General features: G+C 37.8%; 2 protein-coding genes and 1 non-coding gene across 6 annotated transcripts; 1 reads left to right on the forward strand and 2 right to left on the reverse strand.

Moving 5' to 3' along the window:
• Nucleotides 1-1248: 1248 nt before the first annotated feature.
• On the reverse strand, nt 1249-1320 carry trnap-agg (transfer RNA proline (anticodon AGG)). The gene has a single exon. It is a non-coding gene; the product is annotated as a tRNA-Pro (tRNA).
• A 1926-nt stretch (nt 1321-3246) lies between these two features.
• Nucleotides 3247-14713, forward strand: fam114a1 (family with sequence similarity 114 member A1). Of its 3 annotated transcripts, none has more exons than XM_053231076.1 (13): nt 3247-3384; nt 5279-5587; nt 5679-5763; nt 6401-6582; nt 7459-7593; nt 7694-7846; nt 8836-9010; nt 10271-10356; nt 10499-10702; nt 10939-11078; nt 11649-11721; nt 11852-11905; nt 13107-14713. In XM_053231076.1, exons 2-13 carry the CDS (start codon nt 5285-5287, stop codon nt 13242-13244), a joined length of 1728 nt encoding a protein of 575 aa, XP_053087051.1. In that variant the 5' UTR covers nt 3247-3384; nt 5279-5284; the 3' UTR covers nt 13245-14713. The 3 variants fall into 3 exon arrangements, with proteins under 3 accessions (XP_053087051.1, XP_034156867.2, XP_053087052.1); XM_034300976.2 differs by having other exon boundaries at nt 8836-8971; XM_053231077.1 differs by having other exon boundaries at nt 3380-3400.
• A 71-nt stretch (nt 14714-14784) lies between these two features.
• Nucleotides 14785-26474, reverse strand: si:dkey-192k22.2 (uncharacterized). Of its 2 annotated transcripts, XM_026947594.3 has the most exons (12): nt 26177-26474; nt 23396-23620; nt 22837-23208; nt 20990-21097; nt 20831-20896; nt 20381-20425; nt 18827-18871; nt 18037-18120; nt 17743-17775; nt 17522-17593; nt 16753-16812; nt 14785-16619 (listed from the first exon to the last, which is right to left on the reverse strand). In XM_026947594.3, the coding sequence occupies exons 1-12, from the start codon at nt 26292-26294 to the stop codon at nt 16573-16575; spliced, it is 1275 nt and encodes a 424-aa protein (XP_026803395.2). In that variant the 5' UTR covers nt 26295-26474; the 3' UTR covers nt 14785-16572. The 2 variants fall into 2 exon arrangements, with proteins under 2 accessions (XP_026803395.2, XP_026803396.2); XM_026947595.3 differs by lacking the exon at nt 16753-16812.
• Between the last annotated feature and the right edge of the window lie 274 nt (nt 26475-26748).

Genomic DNA, 26748 nt, shown 5'->3' on the forward strand with positions numbered 1-26748 from the left:
CTTCTTGCGTTTGGGTCACGCCCTTTAACTTGATGTAGGGAGAACAAGGGATGAAAAACAGACTGAAAGAGATGAAGAAAGGATGAAGTCACAACACACACACACACACCTGAGAGAAACCCTATAGTGCACACTGTAGTATATTTTTAAGGGTTAATACAACTGAAAGGGAAATTAAAGGAATTTTATACACATCATGATCTTTATATATTTTTAATCTCAACAAATATTATGCATTTCTACAAAGATGTGAATCTTTATTTCTGGAATTTCTGTCTTTCCATGATATTTTTTTTTTTTTGCTCTTTAAAAGGGAATCGTATATCAAGCTGTGAAAGAATATATATGCTGTACATACTAATATTGTATTATTTTAGATATGAAATGTATCATTGAATAAACTTCTATCTGTGCATTTTTTGGCATAAATGTTATTTCACTGTGATTTATTTTCAGTTAAAAACAATTCAAAAGACTTTTTTATTTTATTTAGTTTTGCTCCAGATATTCTCTTCATTTTTAGTTCCTAAAAGCTATCAGATATCAACTGTAAGCTATCAGATATCATCTATAAGCTATCAGATAGCCCTAAAGCTATCAGATTAGCATCAGCAAACACTTTATCATGATGTGAAAACCTTAAACACCAAACACACCCTGGAAATTTGTGTCCATTTCATTTTAGGTAACTGATTAGCTAATTAGCTATCTCACTGATTAGCGATACAGTGATAATTCAATTCAATTTTATTTGTATTACACTTTTAACAATGGACATTGTCACAAAGCAGCTTTACAGAAATAAATGCATTCAAAAAATATATTGTAAATATGTGAATTTATAAAATAGGAAATCTAGCATAGCTAGCATAGTTGTAGTAGCTTCTTCCACAACTGGGTCAAATTTAATGGACCAAAGTTTCTTCATAGTTTGGACATTTACTTATTTCCACATGCTTCTACTGTCTATTAATCAATGTTCAATCAGATGGATGAAATGCTGAATATATCTTCTTTATAACATAGTCAAATTTTCACATTTTAATTAGATGCTTAAAACCAGAGGGAAAACAGTGGAAATGAAGTTTCTTCACAGAATCTAGTTTTTAGAGAAAACAGCTTTACAAGGATGGAGGTAATGGCTTACAAACAAAAAGAAAGAAAGCATAACTAATCACGAATACATTAGAACATATTTTTATTACATATTTTTCAAATTTAATTAGGTTTTTAGAAAGGGAAAACAGTGGGCTCGTCCGGGATTTGAACCCGGGACCTCTCGCACCCTAAGCGAGAATCATACCCCTAGACCAACGAGCCGCCCGAGTGACTTAGCAAAAAGTTTAGCCTATGATACTGGAACAACAGAACAAAACCGTCTTTTGAAAATATTTTGGTTATGTATTGTGTTAGTGTTGACATTTCACAATATTTGACACTCATTGCTTAACATTCAAAACCTTCCCAATTAGCATTAGCACACTTAAAAGTGCATACTATCACAATAGTTATTAGCATCACCATAGAAACGGATCACGGCTATAGCTAAACACTTCCGGGTTGTAACTTCCGCCACAGGTCACTGTCTCTCGATTCCCAGGTTTTTATTTACTCATTAAATGATTAGAATTATTATAATAGTGTGCTGTTTTTATACATAACTGACTCAGAACTAGTTTATACTAAAATGAAGATTAAAAACTTTTTTTTAAAAATTAGAAACTAAACAGACTAGCTTTTTATTTTGTGTATAAAATAAATAAAAATATTCTATTTTATTTCATTTTTGACTTTAGGTTTAAACCTATGAAGCAGATAAATAATACTCTTTTCCTTTTTCCTTTTCTATTTCAAATATGTAAGAAATTATGGCAGATGCATTCCTGTTATTTTGCCCTTTGTTTAATTATTTATTATTTCATTTTATGGTGTTATTTTTATTTTTTATGGAAATTGTTATGAAAGTTAAATCCATCATTATTTTATTTAATTATCTCAAAACATTTGCATTTTTACAACATAAATAGAATGGAAGAATTATTATTATTATTTATATTATATTATATTATATTATATTATATTATATTATATTATATTATATTATATTATATTATATTATTTATAATATATATTAAAAACGTTGAGAATTTGATGGCAGGTGAATTATGTATTTTTATTTTCATTTTATTTCATGTACATTTTCCAATTTTTTTACAGCATTTATAGAATGGGAGAATTATGGGTAAAGGAAACATATACACTATATGGCCAAAAGTTTGTGCACCCCTGACCATCACACCTATGTGTCCTTGTTGAAAATCTCATTCCAGATTTATTCCCCCTTTGCTGTTATAATAAGCTCCACTCCTCTGCGAAGTCTTTCCACTAGATGTTGGAGCGTGGCTGTGGGGATTTGTGTTCATTCAGCTACAAGAGCATTAGTGAGATCAGGCGCTGATGTTGGTGAGGAGGTCTGGGGTTCAGTCGGTGTTCCAGTTCATCCCAAAGGTGTTCAGTGGGGTTGAGGTCAGGGCTCTGTGCAGGACACTCGAGTTCTTCCACTCCAACCTTCACACACCATGTCTTCATGGAGCTCGCTTTGTGCACAGGGGCATTGTCATACTGGAACAGGTTTCAGCCTCTTAGTTCCAGTGAAAGGAAATTGTAATGCTACAGCATACAGAGACATTCTATACAATTGTGTGCTTCAGACTTTGTGGCTACAGTTTGGGGAAGAACCGCCATAATGTTTCATATTTTCAGACTGATACTGTTGTAATAGGTTTGTTGAAATTCTTGAAATTCTTTGAAACACATAATTTAATTTAATTTCATTTTATTATTTTTAATGAGCTTTTGATTGCAGATAAATCCTGTAAATTAATTGCTTGCTTTATTTATTTGTTTGTTTGTTTGTTTGTTTGTTTATCTACATTCTCAAACGTTTGCATGTTGACAATGTAGAAAGCAGAATGCAGAGGAAAATTACATTTTATTTAATTATTATTTTTTAACAAGATTTTGATGGTAGATGAATCCTGTAATTTAATTTAATTTAATTGCATTCATTCATTTATTCATTAATTTATTTATTTATTTGATTTGCATGTATTTGTTTGTTTGTTTGTTTACATTCTCAAACGCATGTTTGTGCATTAAAGAAAGGATTAATGAATGAAGTGTAAACACTCCTTGTGGATGTTGCTGATATTTTTGCTCGGATGCACACAGCAGGGTTTTGTGTTTTCATCTCCGCCTTCATTATGTGAAGTTCCGAGGTTCACGTGACGTCACGGTCCACAATGCGCGTGGTCCGGGCTGCCGACGTGGCGCGCGAGCTGCTGGCTGGGCGGAAACGGGCTGCGCGCGCTGTCAGAGACACCGGTAAGCTGCACTGACTGTGTGTGTGTGTGTTTGTGTGTGTGTGTGTTTATGTTTCTTTTCCTTTATTGCAATTCTTTACTCTTGTACCTAAGTGTCAAGTGTGTGTGTGTGTGTGTGTGTGTGTGTGTGTGTGTGTGTGTGTGAGACAGATGGAGCTCGTGCTGTTTTGTTTTGTGTTTGTTATGAAGTTGTATATTTTACTGATGACGCGATAAACCGATAAACCGAGCAGAACGATACACATGTTTAAGATGATACACATGTTTAGAATAATCTTTCATTTAAATGTGTTAGTTATGCTGCTGCACTCAGTCTATCCGCACACACACACACACACACACACACACACACACACACACACACACACACAGAGCTTGTGTTAAAGATGTTTTGTGAGTCTCAGAGAGATTTTTTTGTTTCGCTACAGCATGAATAAGTTTAATAATAAGTTTGTGGAGAAGTCTCAGTGGAGCACACACACACACACACACACACACACACACACACACACACACGTATGAGCCACAGGATGGCGCTGTAATCCAACATCAAAATGGATGTTTTTGATGGAGTGTTGAACAAAGTGGTGTGTCATCACACACACACACACACACACACACTGTCTCTCATTCATTCAGTCAGCATAAGGCTCTGCTTGTGCTCCTGCAGTCAGACCTGCTGATCCCTGATCAGTTGCATTAAAGTGAAACACAGACAGGAGAAGAATGCGAGTGTGAGATGGTTTTGGAAAATGCTGAATTCTGACTGTCGACTCTGCAGCTGGGGGAGTGTGTGAAGATCCAGACTCCAGTCCTGATATCACACACACACACACACACACACACACACACACTCTAAGACAGTAAGGTCATCTCAGCTGTGGAGCTCTTAGTGCTGTGTTCCTGTAGTGCTGAGTCTAAAGAAGAGTCTTCTTTCTTTCTTTCTTTCTTTCTTTCCACATAAAGATATTTATATATCTGTCTAACTTTTATCTGTCTGTCTGCCTGAAAATGGTAATCCTTCTTTCTTTGGATAATGGACTGGGATTTATCTGTCTGTCTGTATGTTGGTTTGCCGTCTGTCTCTCTTTCTGTTGTCTGCCTGCTGTATGTCTCTATTGTATGTCTATCTGTCTGTCTGCTGTATGCCTCTCTATCTCTGTTGGATGTTTGTCTATCTATCTATCTATCTATCTATCTATCTATCTATCTATCTATCTATCTATCTATCTATCTATCTATCTATCTATCTATCTATCTATCTGTCTGTCTGTCTGTCTGTCTATTTGCTCTCTCTGTTGTATGTTTGGCTGTCCATTTGTCTGTCTGTTTTTCTGTCATCTATCTCTTGTATGTCTATCAATCCGTAATTTCTTTCTTTCTTTCTTTCTTTCTATTTCTCTCCCTCTCTTTCATTTCTAACGCTCTCTTTCTAATAGGATTTAATTCAGCAATAAATGAATTGATGTTTGTTTTGTTTCTGCCATGCAGCTCCTTGTTGTAGTGATTAATAAACGCATTTACATTAAAATAACTGGCCAGAAGAGAAGAACTGATAGATCCAGGCAGAGCTTAGATATTTCAGTATATTACACACGCAACAGTGACAGAGCATCGGGAATTTTATAAATATCAAGAATCAATTCAGGTGTCATTGTACCAATAAAGTCAGATGTATCTGTTTATTAAAAGCTTGTTTGCATATAAATGTGTTTAATGATAGTGCTATTGTAGTAAACCTTAAGAAAATAATATGAGAACCTGAATGCATCATTGGCTTGTCCTTAGCATCTTTGTCACTGGAATGTACTCAAATTTGTTAGCATGCTAGTTATTAAACATTATGACTGTGCTGTTTGAAAGTCAGAAACATTTTCAGTGTTTCGTATTCACAGGGCACCATGTCACAAGAAGTTGCAGTGGGCGACACCGCCGTACCCCCTGACCCTCCTGTTTTAAAAACACCTTCAGACGAACACGCTCCTGTAGTTGCAGACAAAACAGATGAGCCTTCTTCCAGTCCTTCACTCTCATTGGATGCACCAGAGCATGAGCTGGCCAATGAGGGTGCAGTAGAATGTGCTCCAGTCAGCCAGTTAACAGAGCCACCACAGGACCAATCAGAGGAACACGGCTGCGATCAGGTGACTGAATGCAGCGAAACAGTGAGCTTGGAGCCGGAGGTTGCGGAAGGGGAGGTGGAGGTAGGAGTGCCTACATCATAGTACATGATCATGACAATCTTTTTAAAAGGATGTAATTTCTGAGTGTGTGTGTGTGTGTGATGTTTCCCAGCCCTCAGACCAGCCCACATCCAAAAGTTGGGGTGGTTGGGGATCCTGGGGGAAGAATTTGTTGACGACCGCCACCTCAACAGTAGGTATGTGTCACCATGACAACTATTTTGCCATAGATCTGTCACTATAGTAACCCAAACAATGGATCAATACCATTGGTACCCTCCAACACTGGGTCAGTACCATACAAATCCCATTAGTGGGTCAGTACCATCTAAACTCCCACAGTGGGTCAGTACCATTAGTGGGTCAGTACCATTTAATCCCCCACAGTGGGTCATTACCATCAGTGGGTTAATACTATCTAAAACCCCACAGTGGGTCAGTACCATTTAATCCCCCACAGTGGGTTAGTCCTATCAGTGGGTTAGTACCATCTAAAACCCCACAGTGGGTCAGTACCATCTAATCCCCCACAGTGGGTTAGTCCTATCAGTGGGTTAGTACCATCTAATTCCACACAGTGGGTCAGAACCATCAGTGGGTTTGTACCATCTGATTCCACACAGTGTGTTGGTACCATCTAAACCCCCATCTTGGGTCAGTACCATATAAAATCCACCAATCTGTGTCAGTACCTTCTTACTGACTCACAGGAAGTCAGTACCATCTAACTCACCCTCACTGACCAAGTATTAACTCTTTCCTTCGCCTTCTTCATCCTGATCCCTCAATTTTTAAACGCTATGAACTTTGTTGTTTCTGTTACCTAATATCCAGGTCAGGGATTAAGCTCAGTTCGGGAGAAAGCGGGCGTGGCCTTGCGGATGCACAGCACATCATCGTGTGAGGAAGCCCTGGAGGTTGAAGAACCTCATGAGGAGGACAACCCAGTGGCTCAGCCTGTCAGTCCAACCAACAGAGGAGTGTTTTCCTCCATCACCAGTGCTGTGCAAAACACAGTTAGTGCTCACCTCCAGCTCTCCATCCATCTCTCTGTCATTCTGTACCCCTGTTATTCTGTCAGTATCCATTACTCTGTTAGTTTTTCTTGTCTCTCTGTTATATCTCAGGTTATATAAATGTCACTTACTGTCCATTTCCTGTCTGAAGTGTCTCTCAGTGATATTAACGAAAACATACACAGCACACAACGAAAACACAGCAAAAATATCAGCTTTCGCTTCGATGCTGAGTGTGTGCTCTAAGAACACAAGCCCATATCATTCTGATGAATCATTTCGGGCCTCTCAGTAGTTGCTGAGCAACAAAACGGTGAACCTGCCCCTGTGCAGAAATTGTTTCAATTGTGATCAATGTCGAATTGAACCTGATGAGCCAGCACACACTGATAAAATATGAGCCTGGCAGAAAACTCGCCTAAAACATTTTATTGGAACTGCATGCCCTTTCTCTATTGCTTGCACAATCAAAACACATATTACCGGATCCCTCCTGGGTCTGTGTAGCTGCTGAGCAGGAGCTGAATCAGGTCTGACTCCACCCCATGGACTTTTTGTTCTGCAGCAAGGGGTACTTGTTAGGTTTAGACTTGAATAGTTTTGATAAAAGCAAGGTGGGAGGGATAACAGATACAGCTATGTGATTTGTGAGGGTAAGGAGTATGCAAGCTTTAGCCATGATTAGCCCCGCCCACTTTGCATTGAAAAGGAGGTACATATAGACATTGGTACGTTATCATTTATTCATACCTTCTGTTGTGTATTTATTTTTTGTGGCCATTTTTAGAGGTTAAAGGTTAAGGTTGTGCATGATCCATGACATCATAGTGTTACGTTAAATTATTTAAATTATTTCTCATGCTCTCTGGCACTCAGGGGAAGTCTGTGCTGACCGGAGGACTCGATGCGCTGGAGTTCATTGGCAGGAAGACGATGACGGTGTTGGCGGAGAGCGACCCAGGCTTTAAGAAGACCAAAATCCTCATGCAGCGGACCGTCTCGCTCTCGCAGGTAAGACTCAAGACGTGTCTGCTTGGGAAAAATGACATTCCTAATGAACATGTTCTTTAACATCTTCACCTCAGTTAATACTTGTGTGTGTATTTTGTAGATGCTGAAGGAAGCGAAAGAGAAGGCACGCGAGAGGCTGAGCAGTCAGATGGTGTGTGAACCCACGGCTCATTACGGCATCCTGTTTGATGATTATCAAGGTCTGTCTCACCTGGAAGCTCTGGAGATCCTGAGCAATGAGAGCGAGGGGAGGGTGAGCGTTTCACACACACACACACACACACACACACACACACAGACACACACACACACACACACACACACTTGCAAGAGTGTAAAACAGGATTTTACAGAACAAACATACAGAGGTGATGTTTAATCACCCACATGATTATCTACTGTTTACACAACGGTCACATTTTTATCACAAATGAATTTCAAAAACCATTTTTAAATTATTAACTATTCACTTAAAAATGCTAGCTTGCATTAGCTTGTTCATATACAAACTTGCTTAGCCCTGAGAGCTTGTCATTAGTGGTTTATATAGCTAAGCTAAGTAATAGCTTAAACTAGCACAAAACTACTAGGTACAGTGAAGAACTGTCAATGATTTAGGTACAAAAATTGCTAGATAATAGCTTAAATTAGCATAAATGAACTATGCCTAGCTGGCTAGTGTTACTTTAAAGAGTAACTAGCTATCTAATACCTACAAAAATTAAGAGAATTAAATATTGCTAGTCAGATTTACACTAAAGGGTGAAATTGAAATATCAGCTAAATATGACTAGCTAGCTCATATTACATTTTATTTGTAGTCAGCTTCCTAATATCACTCAATTAAAGTATTAAACATATTAAATTAACATGTTAAATATAGATAATTGGCTAGCGTTACACTGAGGGGATGTCACTACTGATGCTAAGCATAAATATCTGGCTAGCTTAAGCCAGTTATGCTAAGAGGCATATCATTGCAGTAGCTGAACATTATCTAGTATCTATGACTTAGCTAGCTAGCTAGCGCAACACTGAAACCTGGATGGGGTCCTCAAGGGTGGTTTTTAAAGAGGTTTTGTGATTCGCATACTGTAACTGTTTCAACTCTAAACACAGAAAAACCAAAAAACTTCTGAAAGCTTGTTGTGTTCCCATTTCCCCCTCACTCGTTCCTTTTCCTTCCCTTTGAGACTTTTAGCCTTAAAGATTTGGCAATACTCTGTTTACCTTTCTCCTCAGGTTCAGGATGTTCTTTCCTCCCTCGACGGCGAGCAGTTGGAGCTTCTGAAGAAGGAGCTGATCGAGATTAAGGAGATCTTCGAGACGAGGGAGGAAGAGGAGGAGGAGACGGAGGAGACTGGTTCGGGGGGAAATGGTGAACTTTATTCCCAAATTCGCTCTTTCAGCCCGCTCTGTGAGTCCTGAGCTCCGATCGGACAAATCCAGATTCACATCTGAGACGTAATCGAATCACGAATCAAGACTGATGAGAAGACTGTGATTTATACCAGCCCTGCCTTACACTGTTAAAAAAAAAATGCGTCTTGGTTGTTTTTAGCTCATTTGACGTTATTTACCCCTTGCACGGGCTTGAGTCTACATGACCTCGCGAAAACTTTCAAAACAGGAAATAAATTAAATAGTGGATGAAGCTTTTTAAAAAGCAGAGGTGCCAGCATTTACAGTTTAGCCGTGGCATTTATGATTTTTGACCCCTTGCTACGGAAATACGAGAGACGTGTTTTGTCTGAGAAAAAACACAAATAAAAATTCACACAGTGGAAAAAAAACCAATTCACTGAATGGGAAAGGACACAGGAAAGTACAGTGAAAGTAAATTACATTTTAAAAAAAGTACAACATTTTATTTAATGTAAACAGTGTAACTTTTTACATACTTTTTATTTTGCTAGCTAGTTTTGCTAGCTTGTTAGATTTTTATGCTAGCTAGTTAGGCAGCCATTTTCTTGTTATACATTTTCATACTTTTTTTGTTATTAAGTGTGACTTTAACTGGATTATTATTACGTTCTCATATGTTCATACTGGATAGTTAGCACATTAGCTAGTTAGCATGCTGGAAAGTTAGCTTGTGAGTTAGCATTTTTGATATAGTTTGCAGGAAATCTAACATGTAAATTTACAAAGTGAATTAGTCACTTTGTTCGGATAGCTAGTCAGAACACTTGCTGTTAACTAGCTAGCTTGTTTTGACAGGATTTAACCAAGTTCTGAAGAATCTTGCATACAAATCGTTGTTTAAAAAACTTTTCTATTCAAGATAAATGTTTTTCTTGTTGCTGTAAAACTAGCTTGTGTTGCCAGTGGCCACTCAGGTGACTTGTGAAGGGAAAGCCATAAATGTGCCTTTAAAACAATATCAACGCACAGGGCAGGTTCAAAATCAGAGTGCAATTAATATCAGATGGATTCATTGTACATGAAGCGATCTACTGATTAGATCTTAGATATTAGATCAGTAGATCAGATTACTTGATGATCATTTAAAATTTTTTTTTGCTATTTTTGCAAATCCTTTTCATATTTCTGATCGTATTCAACTGGTTATCCTGATGATCACTTCATCACATCTGTGGTATGAGAGTAACTTAGATTAGTCATTTTTCTTACATATTCTTTGGGGTGTGTGTGTGTGTGTGTGTGTGTGTGTTAGCCGCAGATGGGGAGGAGTTTGTCAGTGTTCTCACAGAGCTGCTGTTTGAACTGCATGTTGCTGCTACACCGGACAAACTGAACAAGGTACACACACATTTTACACACTCCTGTGTTTATAGACACCATATTATTCACATCATAGACTCCTCTCTCACACACACACACACACACACACACACACATACAATGGATCATGATAAATACTCCACATTGCTTATTATCGCAGGCCCGAATGAAGGCCTATGATTGGATAAGAGAGACGGAGAACCCCGTTACCAAGGAGGAAACGGAGGAAGTGATGGAGGAGGAAGTGAAGGAAGAGAACTCAGAGTCGCCCCCTACAGGACAGGAAGATGTAGCCAAAAAACAAGAAGCAGAGACAGAAGAAATGGAGAAAAACACACAGAAAAGCACGACAGACAAGGTTGAGGTGAGTGTGTGTGTGTGTGTGTGTGTGTGTTAAATCTTAGCAGTAATACAAGTAACTGCAGTTCTACTAGGAGCTAATTTGTTTCACAAACATTCCACAACATTAAATATAACTATAAACTCTCTCTCTCTCTTTTTCTCTCTCTCCCCTTCTGTCTGTCTCTCTCTCTCTCTTGTCTCTCCTGTCTCTCATGTCTTTCTCTCCCTCTCTCTCACGCTCTCATTCTCTCGTTACAGAGTGTGTATCAGTGGTCGATAGGCAGTCTTGCTGAGGTGACAGCTCGGAGTATAGAGCAGCTCCATAAAGTGGCTGAACTCATCCTGCACGGACAGGACGTGGAGAAACCAGCGAGCCAGCAGGCCAAAATACTTTCCAGGTGTGTGTGTGTGTGTGTATGTGTGTGTGTATGTGTGTGTGTGTGTATGTGTGTGTGTATGTGTGTGTGTATGTGTGTGTGTATGTGTGTGTGTATGTGTGTGTGTATGTGTGTGTGTATGTGTGTGTGTGTGTATGTGTGTGTGTGTGTGTGTGTGTGTGTGTGTGCGCGTGCATTTTGTACTACCTACATATATACTACTCACATTGGACTAAGTGGAGACACAGGAATGTCTATGGTGCAGGATCCACTTCCAGAGTGAAAATAAACAGCACAAAACAGCTGTGTGTCTGTGTGTGTATGAGTGAGAGAGAGAGATGAAGAGAGACAGACAGTACAGTTGACCATTATGTCTCTAAGCTTGTAGATTTTATGGTGTGTGTGTGTGTATGTGTGTGTGTATGTGTGTGTGTGGGCGCAGTGTGCAGTCTGCACTACTTACATATGTACTACTATTTCTTGTAATGTACAAAATGATATTAACGGAGCCTGGTTACTGGCGTTACAGACACACGTAAACTTCATTGACCTTATAGAATGTTTTGTGACCTTTGACCTCTTGCTTTTCAGGCTGACCTGCGCTATGTGTAAGGAGGTTGGCTGTCTGGCACGCAGATTCACAGATACACTGGTGGCTGTAGGGGTGAGTGTGGCACATCCCGAACACACACACACACACACACACACACACACACACACACACAGTGAGTTTGTAGTTTTGTGTTCTCGCATTATTTTCATTTTCACTCCCTCTGTCTCTCTCTCTCTCTCAGAGTCAGAGAAAAGCAGAAGAGCTGAATCCTCTGGTGAACAGCGTGACGCTGGAGGTAATGATGATAATGATTATTGGTCGGTGTTTAAATGATACTGAACTTCACAGAGGTAACACTAGGGGGCAGCGTTGTATCAAAGTTTTGATCAGTGAATTACAATTCAGCTTTTGTTTTAGAGACACTTTTATAAGACATTATATGGGACATAACACATAACAGAGTGTTTTACAATCTTCAGTGTAATTCCTTATTCCACATCCTTACCTCCTAATGATGGTTTCATCTACTGAACCTGTGAGCTATTTGATTAAAAATGAGCTCCGTATATCTCATCCCGTATCTTCATAGCTGAAGGCTTTATAGTTTGGTAATTAAGTACATTTTAGATTTTTACAGTTTCCAGGCATCATAGGCAACAAGGCTTTTAATACAATGACAGACCTGGCTGAACTAACAAACATTTCATCCTAATCTCTTTTTAAAGGTGCTGTCAGTAAATTTTAGACCAGCTTTTAGATCTGTGGTAATCATATAATCCTAAAGGTATCTAAGAAATACTGTGATTTGCAATACTGCCATGCAGTGGATCTGGCTACTTTTTCAGTTCTGCCAACTGTTTAGTATTTTTCCAGCCCAATCCAGAACAGACTTTTCCTTAAAATGCATTTCACAAGGCTGATGTAGTTCTAGCATGAGTTTAGCTCAGTAGACTAGGGATGTAATTGGAAGGCTGAGGACTGAAATTTTTATTGCAATTTCAGTTTTTATTGTTTTTATTGCAACTGCAGTTCACCTCACAGACAGCAGAGGGCTCTCAACAGTACACACTGCTCCTTCAAAGCATATTTTTGTACATGCGGAAGCTAGATTTGATTAACTAAAGAAAAAATACATTGCCATCACAATCTAGGCATCTTACTCAGACAACACTAGGATTAGGAACAGTTCTTGTCAAGGATAAATGTAGAAATGTAGAAAAAATTTCCTATTATCGCTTACATTATAGCAGCTACAAACACCTGCTATGTCAATAAGTTAGTCAGACAAAAAAAAAGTAGTTAGACAATTGACATTATTCTATATTGATCTTTATGGTTTATATGATGTGCAGTTAGTTCCATGATATAACATACAAGATTTTTTAAAATATGAGTGACCTAATTTTTAAAGAGACAGAGAAAATATTATTTCTACATTCCTTTGCTGAACTATTCAACTATGACTCTTGACCTTTTGTGTGTGTTTGTCTTTTTAGGGCTCGAACAGCACGACCTACATCCACAACGCATTCCAGCTTCTGCTGCCGGTTCTGCAGATCTCCCACATCCAGACCAGCAGAACCCCGGCTAAAACCGAACCGGAACCGGAGGCAGAACCGGCTCCTACAGACTGACCTGCTCACCCTGTGTGTGATACGTATGTGTGATTGTGTGCGTTTCCTTCTGCGACTGTCTACGCAAAGTGCAATGCGCTGCAAGCCTGTGTATGTTTCAGTTTTTCGGTGAAATCATCTACATACAGACGCTTAGGATCAAATAAATCAGAAAAAAATATTCTATAAGAATTGATTAAGTTATTTTTAACACTAGGGCCAGGTGTAATATTAGGATCTTATACTGTAAGATTAGTTACTGTACAGACAAATGCAGGCGAAAGTGACTGTATAATGTGTAATGGCATTATGAAATTGACGTCTGTATATGTTTCATTTTCCTTTGTTTCATTATGTTTTTAATGTAATGATTAGGTCACACTTCATTTTATCAAAGCTGTGTGCATTACCTCTTATACCACACCGCTGCAAGTCACAGGCTCATATTAATGCGCTTGTTCATAACCTATGACTAATAATAGACAGATTAAAAATGTCTTATTTAACAAAGAACAATGTATGATCGTTGATATGATGAAGCTTTTTGTAAGGTTTAACATTTATGGAAGGAGTCTCCAGCGTCAGCGCTTTGTATCAGTCAGAGGTAACGATGTAACTTTACGTTTTCCGCCATAGGAAAGTCTTCAGGACAGAGGAGTTTACGCTTTGCAGTTTCTTAGTAACCTGACAAGCTGTGTAGTTTTTTTCTTTTTTTTTTTTGGTCTTATTAAGTTCAAGAGAAAGAAAACAGGCAGGTGAGGGAACAAATTGGCAAATTGCTGTGGTATAAGAGGAATAAAACACTGCAGGACATGCTGTTATAGGAAAATAATCAACTTCAGGGTGGTAACAGTAACTCCGCTTCATCACACCACCCTTTTATGGTTTACATTTACATGCCTCTGGAAGACATTAAAATATGTTAAATATCCGTAGTTAAATCTGTACATGACAGAATTTAATCGATTGCCAAAGATCTCTGATTCTGTAACTCTGATTACAGTTTTAAGGGTTAGATGGTGTAGATTAGCATTTCCAATTGTTGTAGAATTTTCAAACTGAGGCTTTGGCTAGCTCACTTTGCTTTGTAATCATAAAGAACATATTTTTGTTTTAAAACTAACCAGCAATGAACTTTGTAGATATCGTTGATTTGTGCTGACTTTTCCATTTATGACCAGATATTTAATTTTGATCTGCGGCATTTATCTGTGAGTAAATTAAGACAAAGTTCCGTACCTCAGTTATTGATTTATTTTTGAGAACTAAGAAATATGTTTTGTTTCATCTTATTTGCTAAAAATGGACTTATTTTTAATAATTCACTGAAGTGCATGTCCAGTTTAACGTCATGTTTAACTGTGTTTGTTAAATGTCATTTTGTAAAATAATATAAAAAATATACTATTTAGACATTGTGCACTATTGTATAAGAAACTCCAAAACAATTCTATATTAATTCTATCAATTCTATATTAAATTCTATAAACTTTGCTGTTGCCTTACTGAGAATGATTCACACTGTCAATATTAATAAAATAAAATTGCCAGACATTAAACATGAGTCCTCTTTTTTTAATTACAAAATAGGTAACTGTAAAACAGCAATTTATAAAATTCTATAGCATGGACCATGTTACTTCTACAGATGATAAATACATGTTGAAATACTCTATAAAAGTATAAAAACATAAAAGTCGTTTTTTAACACATCCTCTAATTTCGTTTTGTAACATAAAATTGGCAGATGAAATTTTGTTTAGTTAAAATAAACAGACGCAACCATCTACTTAACTTTTTTTTTTTTTTAACCCAAATAATTTTTTAAACAGTTTGACAAACGTGGCGTAAATTTGGCACAAGGCCAATTTGTGTCACTTTCTATCGAACCAACATTTAAAAATTTTCTTTGTTATGTTTCATACTTACATTATTAATGTTAGTTAGGATTTTGAGGGGAAAAATATTAAAAAATAACTTAAATTTTAGTAAAAAATGAGCTTAATTTGACTGATGGTACATGGTTCTACGATGGTAGAGTCAATTGCTTATTGTACGTCAATAAATTAAACAGATGGTAAATTAAACATAATTCTAGAAACGCATAAACAAGCTAATATATTACAAATCTTATTGGATTTTAGGGAGCCATCCATGTATATACTCCATCTATACACACTTCATTACTTAATTTGCTTGCTAGTTAAAGAGCCAGCTAATGGATGCTAGGTACTAAGCACACTAGCTAGTTAGCAAACCAACTAGCTAACATTCTTGCTAGTTAGCAAACCTATATGGCTTAGTGCACGGTTCTAATAAAGTGATTGCTCTTGCTACTGAGGTCAAGTGTGTTTCTGTGAAGAAATTTACTCTTCACTACACACTCCTGTCGTTAAATCTCTGACAAGATGTGTGTTTTCATATTAGAAGAGACTTTATAGGTGCTGGTGCGGTGAGTTTTTTAACTGAACCTCTGTTCTTAGCTAATGTTCAGGCTTTGTGACTGAGTATCGCTGGCTAATTTTGTTTGGTAAGTAATATTTCTGTGAGTTTAGCTTGATTAGCTTGTCTGTGGTGTTAGATTTAGCTAGCATCATGTTACATTATCAATGATAAATCTGTTCTTTTAGTTCATTTTTCAGGGACGATGTACAAAAGATGCTTTGCACAAGAGTTAGCTACTAGCTAATTTCCATCTGCAGTCCCTGGGCAGGTAAACAAAGACAAACAATAGAAATTGTAACAGAATTTGTACATTAAACTTTGTGAGTCCTTTTATGTAATTCTGATTTGTTAAATCTTGTTATTTGCTTACTTACAGAATTGAATTTGTTCTTAGTTAGGTTTTAGTTATAACTACTTTTTTTAATCAGGTGATAAAATCTGGTATATTAAAAAAAAAAAAGGAAATATGTTTCTCAGGTTGGTTTTAGCGTTAAATTTGTCAATAGAAGTAAAACGCTTGCTCAGTAAAGTCATGAGGTTTTTGGTTATTTCTCTCATTTCACTGATTAGCTGGTGGCTTTCAGGAATTAAGCTTAATGAACATATTAATAGTGCATGTGTATTTATAATTATGATGCCAAATTTTGTGTAAATAAGTTAAACATACAGCAAGTTACAGCTCATCTTATCTTATCATCCCTCTATAGACTTGCATTGACCTTCCAGCAAATATGGAGGCGTTGATATATCATCATAGCTAACATCATCACCTAATGAGCCCTCTACTGTTCTCGTATGTCTGTGGATAAGCCGTGAGGGGAAGTTAATGCAAGTGTGTTAAAAAATAGCACTGGAATTAAAGTGTTGGACATCTTTTTATATCCCTTCCTCCTGGTGCTTTTGACTAATGGCAGCTTTCAATGGACGGAAGGCTACGATGATGCAGGAAAGCTAGAAAGAAAGAAAAAAGAGGTCATTAAACTCATGCTCAACTACTTAAATTACAGTATTTCTGTGGAAATCTAATCCCAGATTCCCTGCTATTTTCAATCGAAAGCTGAAGTAACTCGCTAAAATGACTCACTGAAGTTCTCAGAGTGTGTGTTTGCTGATGTTAAGGGGATGTCCAGACACACCTCACACTCTGCAAGACACAACATGCTCACATTTCTACTTTTAATAGCCAAATATCTTTCCGTAAATCTTCATTTTTTAATGTACTTTTAAATATACAGTATATAAATCATTGATGGGGTTAGAGTTCTGCATGTTCTTAAGATATTTTAGATATTATTATTATTATTATTATTATTGTTGTTGTTATATAAACAAGTCTATTTTATGAGCAACTGGCAAAAGGAATTAAATTATGCAGTACATAAATATATACAATAAAAATATACAACTCTCTACTTATATGTACTTACATCTAAGTTTATATTCATCAATCCAACAAATTTTGCAGGTGCTATTTGTTCCACAAGTGACAAATTAAAGGAAAATGAAGCCCACAGAAGCCCAACACCTTACTAATACACTTTATGTTTGTTTTTCCTTTAATTTGTCGCTCGTCTGTATAATATTATTATAAGGGACTTCTTTATTTATGAGATATTTTCCTAATAAGATAGATTTTTATGTCTGTCTCCAGCATATCCCGGTAATTGTATCTTATTCACATCTAAGTGTCGACGTTCTAAATACTTTTCGACATTTCATGTGGTGTAAATTGGCTCGCTTGAATATAATGGAAAGTTTGGGATTTAAAATTGTCCAAAAGCTAAAACTGTGAACCATTTGCCAGATCTTATTTATCTGTATGTTGTTTGTAAAAAAAAAAAAGGGTTACCAACCTTCTTCTGTTATTTCACCATCAGACGTCGCTTCTTCATCATATTCATCTTCATTTTCTCCCAGTGAACCATCTGAGATATGACACACACATGCACATGTAACACATAAATTGGAAAACTGGAAAAGAAAAGTAGTGATAGAATACAAATGCATCATTTCCTAGCAGCAATATAGTTTGGGGATGAGTGTGTTGTGTAAATGAAGGAATTTCATGCCGTACCTGTCAAAGATAGCTCAGGAATTGGAGAGAGGCCTGGTTAAACAGATGAATCAGAAATTGAGAAGAATGCATTCAGGTTTTACTGTAAGTTTGTTGATAGAGTCAAGTCAAGTGGAGTTTATTGTCATTTCAACCAGCCAGTTAGTATGTAGTGAAATGAAACATCTCTACTTTTAAAAGCGAAATATCTTTTCGTATTTTACAACAAACACATACAAAGTCCTATACGTTTTAAAGTGCCGTCAAATAAAAGTCGTGGGCAAACGCTCACACAACCTTTTATACAACTCTCACCTCTCTTGTACAATTCTTGAAAGACCTGAAGAGACCTTTCGGTTGGAGCCGAAGAGACTTTTCTTTGGTGAGATGTTAGATGACCTGGACGAAAGAATACTTTAGTATGGACCAAGACTCTGAGTAAATAGACTCAGACCATGACTAAGAGTAATGAGACTAAAACCAAGACTCTGATTAATGAGACTAAGACCAAGACTCTGATTAATGAGACTAAGACCAAGACTCTGATTAATGAGACTAAGACCAAGGCTCTGACTAATGAGACTCAGACCAAGACTCTGATTAATGAGACTCAGACCAAGACTCTGATTAATGAGACTCAGACCAAGACTCTGACTAATGAGACTCAGACCAAGACTCTGATTAATGAGACTCAGACCAAGACTAATAGTAATGAGACTCAGACCAAGACTAATAGTATTGAGACTCAGACCAAGACTCTGATTGCGAGACCAGGTCTCAGAGTATTGAGGCCAAGACCCAGATTATGATTTTACATTCTGAAACCAAGACTCAGATTAAGATTCTAAGTTTTAATTCCAAGTATTAAAACCAATTCTAGGCTATAGGTGTAGGGATTAACAATTGATCTCTGGTTTGATCAGTGCTTTTTTATGACACCAGGCATTTATGGCTAAGATACATAGATCCCAAATATCAAAGGAAAGAGCCTAGAAAGTATTTTTTGATCTATACTTCAAAGCCAGCATGAATTATTAGGACATATCCCAGTGTGAGTTTATAAAGGCTAAGAGATTACATCAGAAAACTAGTGCCTTTTTCTTACCTCTTGAGTAATCTGATGGCATCTTCTCCAAGAACAGTTCTTTGTCTGCACACAGATGTGTGACAGAGACATTTTAAAGGCTGTCAGTTTTGATAGAAACACATTGTTCACACTCACTGTCCTAAGAAAACCTTTGTTCTCTAGAACACGTCTTATAGAGAAGACTGAAACTTGTGTGTATTCCTTTCATGCGTTCCTCAAAGTTCTGTGTATTTACTTATTTATAGGATTTTTCTTTTAGCACAGAGAGCTGTAAATGTCCAGAGGGGATAGAAGAAAGGATTGACCTTCTTTTTTGTGTCTACAAAAATCTTCTAAAAGTCCAGGAGCAGCTCCTGGCCATAGAATTTGCTGGGTCGGGACAAGAAGCTATCACACTTGATTTATGCTATAGGCTACTGTCTAGTGAATTTTTAAAGTAACCCTGTAATAGACAGAAAGTCAACAGCATACAGTCATCCAGGATACAGACTAGCAGTGCAGTTTTAGATGTAACTGTGTTCAATACTGCAAGTGTGTTTCTGATTTACGTGGCACACACAGAAGAGAGAATATTATTAACCAGGGTCGCCAGGTTTCAGCCCAACTACATTTAAAACAAATACACAAAATGCCTAAAACTAGCCCAAAATATACATTTTTCTTCTTTTTCTCAGCATTTCTCAGCTTGGGGAAACAAGGTCACCATAGTGCGCACGCATTTCTAATATATGAATGTCTTTGTATAAGTGGAATTTTTTTGTGTTGGAAGATTTGAAACCCCAACTGTGCAACAGGCCTCCTCACCTGACATCAATGCCCAACCTTACTTAATGTTCTTGGGGTTGAATGAACACAAATCCCCACTGTCATTGCGGCAAAGAGCGGACAAACTCACTTTTAATGCCCATGGTTTTGGAAACGGATGTTCAACAAGCATGTATGGGTGTGATGGTCAGGTGTCTGCAAAAACTTTGGCCATATAGTTGTACCTTACAAGAGAAATGGTTCTGTATATCATATACACACTGTGTTTACTTACACTTTGCCTTTGTTTGCGGAAATGTATTACATTTAATTCCGAATATTTGCTATAAACATTTTCTTAGCGGCCGCAGAGTATTTTCAAATTAGCCCAATTTGGCATAAGAACCTGGCAACCCTGTTATTAATTGTCTTGTCCACTGCTCCTCCCCTGAGCAAGGGGCGGCATGATTCCTGCCCCAGTGGGCCTCTATAGGCGTTTGTTGCAGTTCCCATTTTTGACCATTATAAGATGGAATACTATGGAATATAATATTATGGAGTTTAATAAAATCTAGAAAGGCAAGCAAATCAATGTAACATTGGCTTATATTTTTTGAATAGCAACACTTTCTTAAATCATTGGTCACTCAAAAGGGCTAATTAGTATTTCCATAAATTTAAAATGTATGTGAATTGTGAGTTGTGAATGAGGACCTCAGCGTTTGTTAAACAGCTGATATATTATATGCCTGGGCTCTGCACAGACCCACCCCTATGGATGAGCCACCAAATATATCTGTACAGGCACAAACACAGATCCACACTTACCTTCAATGCTTAACGCTGATACGTCATCAGGCAAATCACCTAAAGCTGAAAAAAAGAGAGAATTATAGGAGTATTATTTCATAACTTCTTGTAATGTATCACCTATTTCACTTATCTGCATGGCTGTTGAATGTGGTACACTCTTGGAAATAAAGACAGTGTACTTTTCCTTGTCACTGGGGTGCTACCATCAGTGGCACATCCTTTATACGTTTTTCACCTAGAAATGTGAATATAATGTAACTTTAAAATAATTTGAGGGACATAATTGAACCTTAAAGACTAAAATTTAATTAAAGGTACACCACATGTACCATCACAGGTAAAAATACTTACTAAAGATACATAAGATGTGATCTTGATGGTACCACTCCAGCAACAAGGAAGAGTACTGATCCCAGATCTGATGGATCAAATGGTTCACTGATGTGAAGTATTTAAATTACTCACATTTAACTCTGCGGTTGGAAAACGTCTTTGGCTGATTGGCAGGGGTTAGAAGTGGTATCACCTTTTCTAGAAATTTAGAGAAGTGAGGTGGGTTTAGTATCCTCTCACAGCTCATCAAACCAAGGGAAATCACATTTTAACAAAGGTTAATAGACTTACTTTTGTGTCTGTTCTTAACGACCTGATCCCTGACTCCCAGAAGGACCAATATGAGCACCATTAGCACCAGAACCAACCACACAACGGTACTGACACTCCACCACCTCGCTGAGAACACAGGGAGGTGAGTGGTCATGAGCAATAAATCTCAAACATGAAAATTTTACATGTGAATTATGTAACTTATGTAACTGTAACTTTTTTGTAAGAGCAGATGAAGCATGAGATACTGAAAATGGTCTCCCTCATTCATTCTGTACCTAATCAGAATGGACCCTCATTGCTTTCAAACTCTTATCTGAACTTTCTAAATCCATGCTAACTTTCTCTCCCTAAATGACTCCAACTGCCTAAAGGGATTTGTGGCTTTGCAGCAGGCAGACTCTCAGCAGATTAGAGGGACGCATTGAGGCAATAAATTTATCAGCAACAGAGGCGAAATATGAAACAGTGCTGTCTTCGTCTCTGCCAGAATCGATAGACAGGATGAATAATGGCCTTGGCTAACCTTTAGACTCGATATATAAGGAGTGATGAGGATAGAGAGAGAGAGAGCGAGCGAGAGAAGACAGAAAGAGGTAAATTGATATTGAATATGTGGGCCGTTGTCTCGTGGGAGTCTAGATCCTGAATTTTTTAAAACTCAGCATGAAGACAATGGAGTCACATTTCACTGCTGAAAAATGCACAGAAAGAAAAGCCAGCAGTCAGGGTGTACACCCCATCCAGCTTGTCTCTCAATATATAGAGAGTATCATTCATTCATCTGGAGGAATGCTTTATCCTGGTCAGGGTTGTGGAGGATCCAGAGCCTATCCCAGGAGCACTGGGTGCAAGGTTGGAATACACCCTGGGTGGGATGTCAGTCCATTGCAGAGCCATGCACACTATGCACACCCTCGTTTAGACCTAGTGGCAATTTAGAGTAGGAATTTGTAGGGAGCGTAGCCATAATGTTAGCTAGCTAGTTGCTATTGCAACTGTGAAAAACAAGTGACAAAAACAAAACAGCGATGTAGCAAATGTTGAATTGTCATTCTGCCTTGCTGCCACTGTGAGAATAGGGTAGTTGTGCAATACCAGAAAAAGAGTAGAGAATAAACAGAACTCAACACCAGCAGCATCAACACGGATGCTTCCCCTACCAACAAGTCTACTCCTTTCAGACATCTGACTTTGCCGTGACCTTGACCCTGTTTGGATCAATTCCAAACTCAAACTAATTTATCTGCTGGTTGTAATGATAATTCCATCTCAATCCTACAAGCATTAAACCACTCTTTCTTGAGATATTGCACTAATGAGAATCTCAGACAGACGGACAACCCAAAAAACATAATGCGCATAAAAATGTGTGTGATAAGAATTAAACAACTTTCAGGTTTAAATCCGCTAATCTCCATGGTTTCATATTGGTAATGTACGACTGCTCCAGTACTGCAGGTGGCGCTATTAAAACTTCATGACAAATTCCATACAGGAATAAGATTACATATAAAATACACGTGGTACGTGAGACAATTGTATAAATTGAGGGTTCAGCATGCTGACGCTGAACAAGTCATGCAGTGATTGATATGAATCAGCTTAGCCACGCCTTATTTGTAACAACCAATCACAGGCTTGGTTGCATAGCATGTTCAGCTACAGAGTTCACCCAGCTGCCCTAGGCACACACAACGCATTGTGTTCGTTTGCTCCGTAATTACATCATATTTTTTGTGGAAGTCAGCTGAACATCATCTCTGCATGAAGTTTGCTTTTAAAGATCAAGGCCTTTAAAGGCCTTTAAAGATCTAGAGCATGAGAAAACGTGACTTGAGTAGACAAGTCATCAGGAATTTCACCTTTTTTTGAAGACATGCTCGGAATGTCCTTGGCGTGAAAAAGGCAGTGGCTTCTGTTCGATTGGGGCGTGTGATTAGAACTGGCGTTTTTTCCTTCAGAAGATGTTACATCAGGTGATCCTGCTGAGAAGATGCCTGGTTCTGAAGTGTTTGGTTTGTGAGACACTGAGTTTTGGTTTGAGGAGCTGGATTGTGGCGTCTTGTCTTTGTTTTGCTGTGCGCTGACGTTCTGGATGCAGCAGCTGAACAGTGTGATGTTGTGTTGTTTTTCAATGTGAAGTCCACTGCGGTTAAAATGTCCATTTAGAGTCACATTCTGCAGAAGAGGAGGAGCTGTGATCTGTAGCGTAACAATCACCTCCATGTCCACTTCTGTGAAAAAAATCCAAACACACCATCCAAAGTTAAAACTGCATTATTTTATTTTCCAGTCTACAGAATGCATCTTTACACTCTAGCAGGTGCTGTTTCGTACAGTAAAGCAACAATTCACATTTATTAGAGTCTTTATGGTAGTCCTGCTACCCCAGTATACACCATATTTATCTCTTTAGCTCACCTGAGCTGGAGGCGTTGTCACCGAGACTCTGCAGGTCAGCATGAGTCTCGCACACAAACCACTCCTTTACTCCTTCGTCCTGATTGGTTGCGTTTTGTGGCTCACACCGGGGGCGAGTGATACTTGCATTGCCATACATCTCATAGACCTGTCCGTCATGATGGTCACGCCCACTGTTAGGGCCACAAGGGTCAAAAGGTGCACAGAGAAACCGGACCTGTAACACTTTATAGAGAGCGAGAGTGAGAGCGAAAAAGAAAAAGAGAGTGAGTGAGTTAGTTAGTTAGTTAATGCTAGTTTGTGTTTTAGTCTGTTTACTGTAATGCTAGATTTAGGGTTAGCTTGTTCACTATTGTATTAGTTTCTGGATTAGCCTGTTTACTGTAATAGTAGTATAGGTTTAGCCTGTTTACTTACTGTAATGCTAGTTTAAGGGTTAGCTTGTTTACTTTAATGCTAGTTTGAGGATTAACTTGATTATTGTAATGCTAGTTTGTGTTTTAGCTTGTTTACTGTAATGCTAGTTTGAAGGTTAGCGTGTTTACTGTAATGCTAGTTTGAGGGTTAGCGTGTTTACTGTAATGCTAGTTTGAAGGTTAGCGTGTTTACTGTAATGCTAGTTTGAGGGTTAGCGTGTTTACTGTAATGCTAGTTTGAAGGTTAGCGTGTTTACTGTAATGCTAGTTTGAGGGTTAGCGTGTATACTTGGGTTAATAAAACAGTACATTGTTTGACAAGTGGCAAATTTCTGCATTTGCTTTTTAACTTTTTTAGAGAACACGAATGTCTGAAAAAGTGAAAAATTGATGGAACATAAATTCTAAATCTGTATCACAAAGCTAAAAAAAAAAAAATCAGACAACCAGGTGTTGTTTTTGTCTGTGTCTCTGGTTTATAATTTATCTGTCATGGAAGCAGTAGCAGCTCAGCTATTAAGATCCTGTCCTTGTCTCAGGAAGGTTGTGAATTTAAATCCCACGACTGCCAGAGGGCCACTTTTGGGCTTGGATTGGCTCCTGGCTCACTTGTAAAAGTCACCTTGGATAAAAGTCTCTGGCAAACGAATTAATGTAACTTTGCTGTTGCCTTCCGTTAAAAGCACCAACGAGTCATTTATATTGATCTGCATCAGCCGAGACATGTAATGCATCTTCTATATACAAAGAAAATTCAAGTAAAATTCAGCAAAGCTCTTGAGTAGTTTATGTAACTACGCCTTAAGTACTGTTGGGATGGGATACGATTTCTGGAAATGCATTATGTATGTTAAATAATGTTGCTGTAGAATGTTTGTAATGATTCACACAGGATCAGTGAGACCTGAATAAATCACCTATGGGTGTGTCTTCATGATCTACACATTAGAAACTTCTTAATTTTAATATTTCTTTAATACTTATCAGTACTTGTTGTCACTTGATCATTACTAGGTCATGTAAGTAGGTAGTAATTAGTAGGTAACTTACTTAAAACCTTACTTTTTCTTTTTTGACACATCTATATAAACATTATCTATATTCTATATAGAGATTTATATAAATGTTTTGATTTCAGGATGACAGAAAAGAGTGCACACTTCCTGGAACACTTTTCTAATCTCTATATCCTCCAGGATACAATGGGATCTTTAAGGAAATGTCAGTTCAGACAGGATGTACTGTACACTACCTGAGGATTTCTACTGCCATGTGAGTAAAATCTGGATTTGGAAAGTGGCTTCCTGGTTAAATATTTTATAGCAAAAAAAAAAAAAAGGAATAAAATGATGTGCATGATGAAACCATACGTTTGTACATTATTGATCTGGATGCCACACATGCACAGCGATTGACTGATAAGTAGTTGAAAAACATTGACTCTGACACAAATGACATGTGACTCAAATCAGAGCGGATGAATCGTTTCACAAGACCGTTCACGTCAGATGTGTTTTGCCATAATCTTGGGCAGATGGGACGTCTCGAGAGATGTTTTAGATTTGTAGAATTTTTAGATTGAGATTATCTGTGTGTAAGAAGAATGATGAGGATCTGGGAACAGATCCGCTTCGTCCGAAGAAATGTTGTCCACAGTCAGAATTCTCGATTCTGATTGGTCAGAAGGTGTTGATTAATTTTCAAAAAAATAAAGGTTGTTCCTGTAATGGAAATGTTCAATACGTTGTTTTCTTCCATCGAGATGCTTATACCAGGGATACTCTTAGTTTTCAAACACAATATCCATCTTCTTATTTCCATTGTTGCTAGCGCAGTGAGGTCAGGCTAATCAGATAGCTAATGTGAAATGTCTGATTTCTTTCTCCCATTACTTTAAGTAATCATTATATAATTATTGTTCAGAGATTGTTATAGCACACGGGTCTTGTTGCTTTTATCTAAAACATTTCCATGTATTGTAGCCTATAAATATTTATTTCCTGTGTAAGTAAATAGATTCTTTTAACTATATTAATATAACTATATTGTATATAACTATATTAATAGCTGTGATAAAGGAGATAGCGAGGCATGATCGTAGGCCTAGCATATGGATGTTGTCACAATGACATCCTAATATGACCTGCATTGGTATCGAAGTAAATTTAGCCAATCAGAAAAAAGTGCTTTCCATGGCCATGATGGAATACTTACAATAAAATAGCATAATCTCTAAAATTCTAAAAAAAAATCTATAATATCATACTCAAATATGTTCATTCAAACATGCATTATTCTGCATCATATGAACCCTCCACACACACACACACACACACACGCCCACACACGCACACATATATCTCACCTTCTGATGGGAAGAACTCTGGTAGGCACACAATGAAAGCGAGGAAGATGAGTAAGGTGAGTTTGGCGATGGTTGCTTTCGTCATGGACACAGCGTGGTGCAGATAACTCACACACATACACGCGCACACACACACACACTCTGCCCTGAACACGAACAGATGGTCAGCAGCTAAAGTGAAATGTTAAAGTAGTAGTAATAACCACCAACTTCATTCGTTCTTCCCCTTGCGCTCGCAAACACATGTCAGAGTTAAGCAAACAATACAACCGTCTTGCTACTCTACTTCCTGCCTTTCTTCCTGTTGCAGCGGTGATGTGTGTGAGAAAGAACGGAAGATGCAGAGAGAGATAGAAAGTCTTGCATCAGTCTTGTGAATTGACTAAGTGAAGTACATGTAGGTCACCTGGGACAGGACGCTGCAGTTGTCCAGTGTTTAGTGTTAACTGTTAAACAGGTCAGTGTGACGCTGCAGGCCTGGAGTTTGTGGCCTTGTGTTTATGTAACGTGCTCTAGTTGGTGATGAAGTGGAAACACGTGGCGTGTGTGGTCTGGCGGTACTGCCACACACA

The sequence above is a fragment of the Pangasianodon hypophthalmus genome, chromosome 28, assembly GCF_027358585.1.
Source record: "Pangasianodon hypophthalmus isolate fPanHyp1 chromosome 28, fPanHyp1.pri, whole genome shotgun sequence".
In the NCBI taxonomy this organism is placed as follows: Eukaryota; Metazoa; Chordata; class Actinopteri; order Siluriformes; family Pangasiidae; genus Pangasianodon; species Pangasianodon hypophthalmus.

What these genes read in the sequence shown, in the direction of transcription:
- fam114a1 (XM_053231076.1), top strand. Translation starts at nt 5,285, where the DNA reads ATGTCACAAGAAGTTGCAGTGGGCGACACCGCCGTACCCCCTGACCCT. An exon ending in TCGCTCTTTCAGCCCGCTCT is followed by an intron (nt 9,011 to 10,270) that starts GTGAGTCCTGAG and finishes TGTGTGTGTTAG; the next exon opens with CCGCAGATGGGGAGGAGTTT. An exon ending in CACCGGACAAACTGAACAAG is followed by an intron (nt 10,357 to 10,498) that starts GTACACACACAT and finishes TTATTATCGCAG; the next exon opens with GCCCGAATGAAGGCCTATGA.
- si:dkey-192k22.2 (XM_026947594.3), bottom strand. Translation starts at nt 26,294, where the DNA reads ATGTGTGTGAGTTATCTGCACCACGCTGTGTCCATGACGAAAGCAACC. An exon ending in TTCCAACCGCAGAGTTAAAT is followed by an intron (nt 20,426 to 20,830) that starts GTGAGTAATTTA and finishes TCTTTTTTTCAG; the next exon opens with CTTTAGGTGATTTGCCTGAT. An exon ending in ATCAGCGTTAAGCATTGAAG is followed by an intron (nt 18,872 to 20,380) that starts GTAAGTGTGGAT and finishes ATCTGTGTGCAG; the next exon opens with ACAAAGAACTGTTCTTGGAG.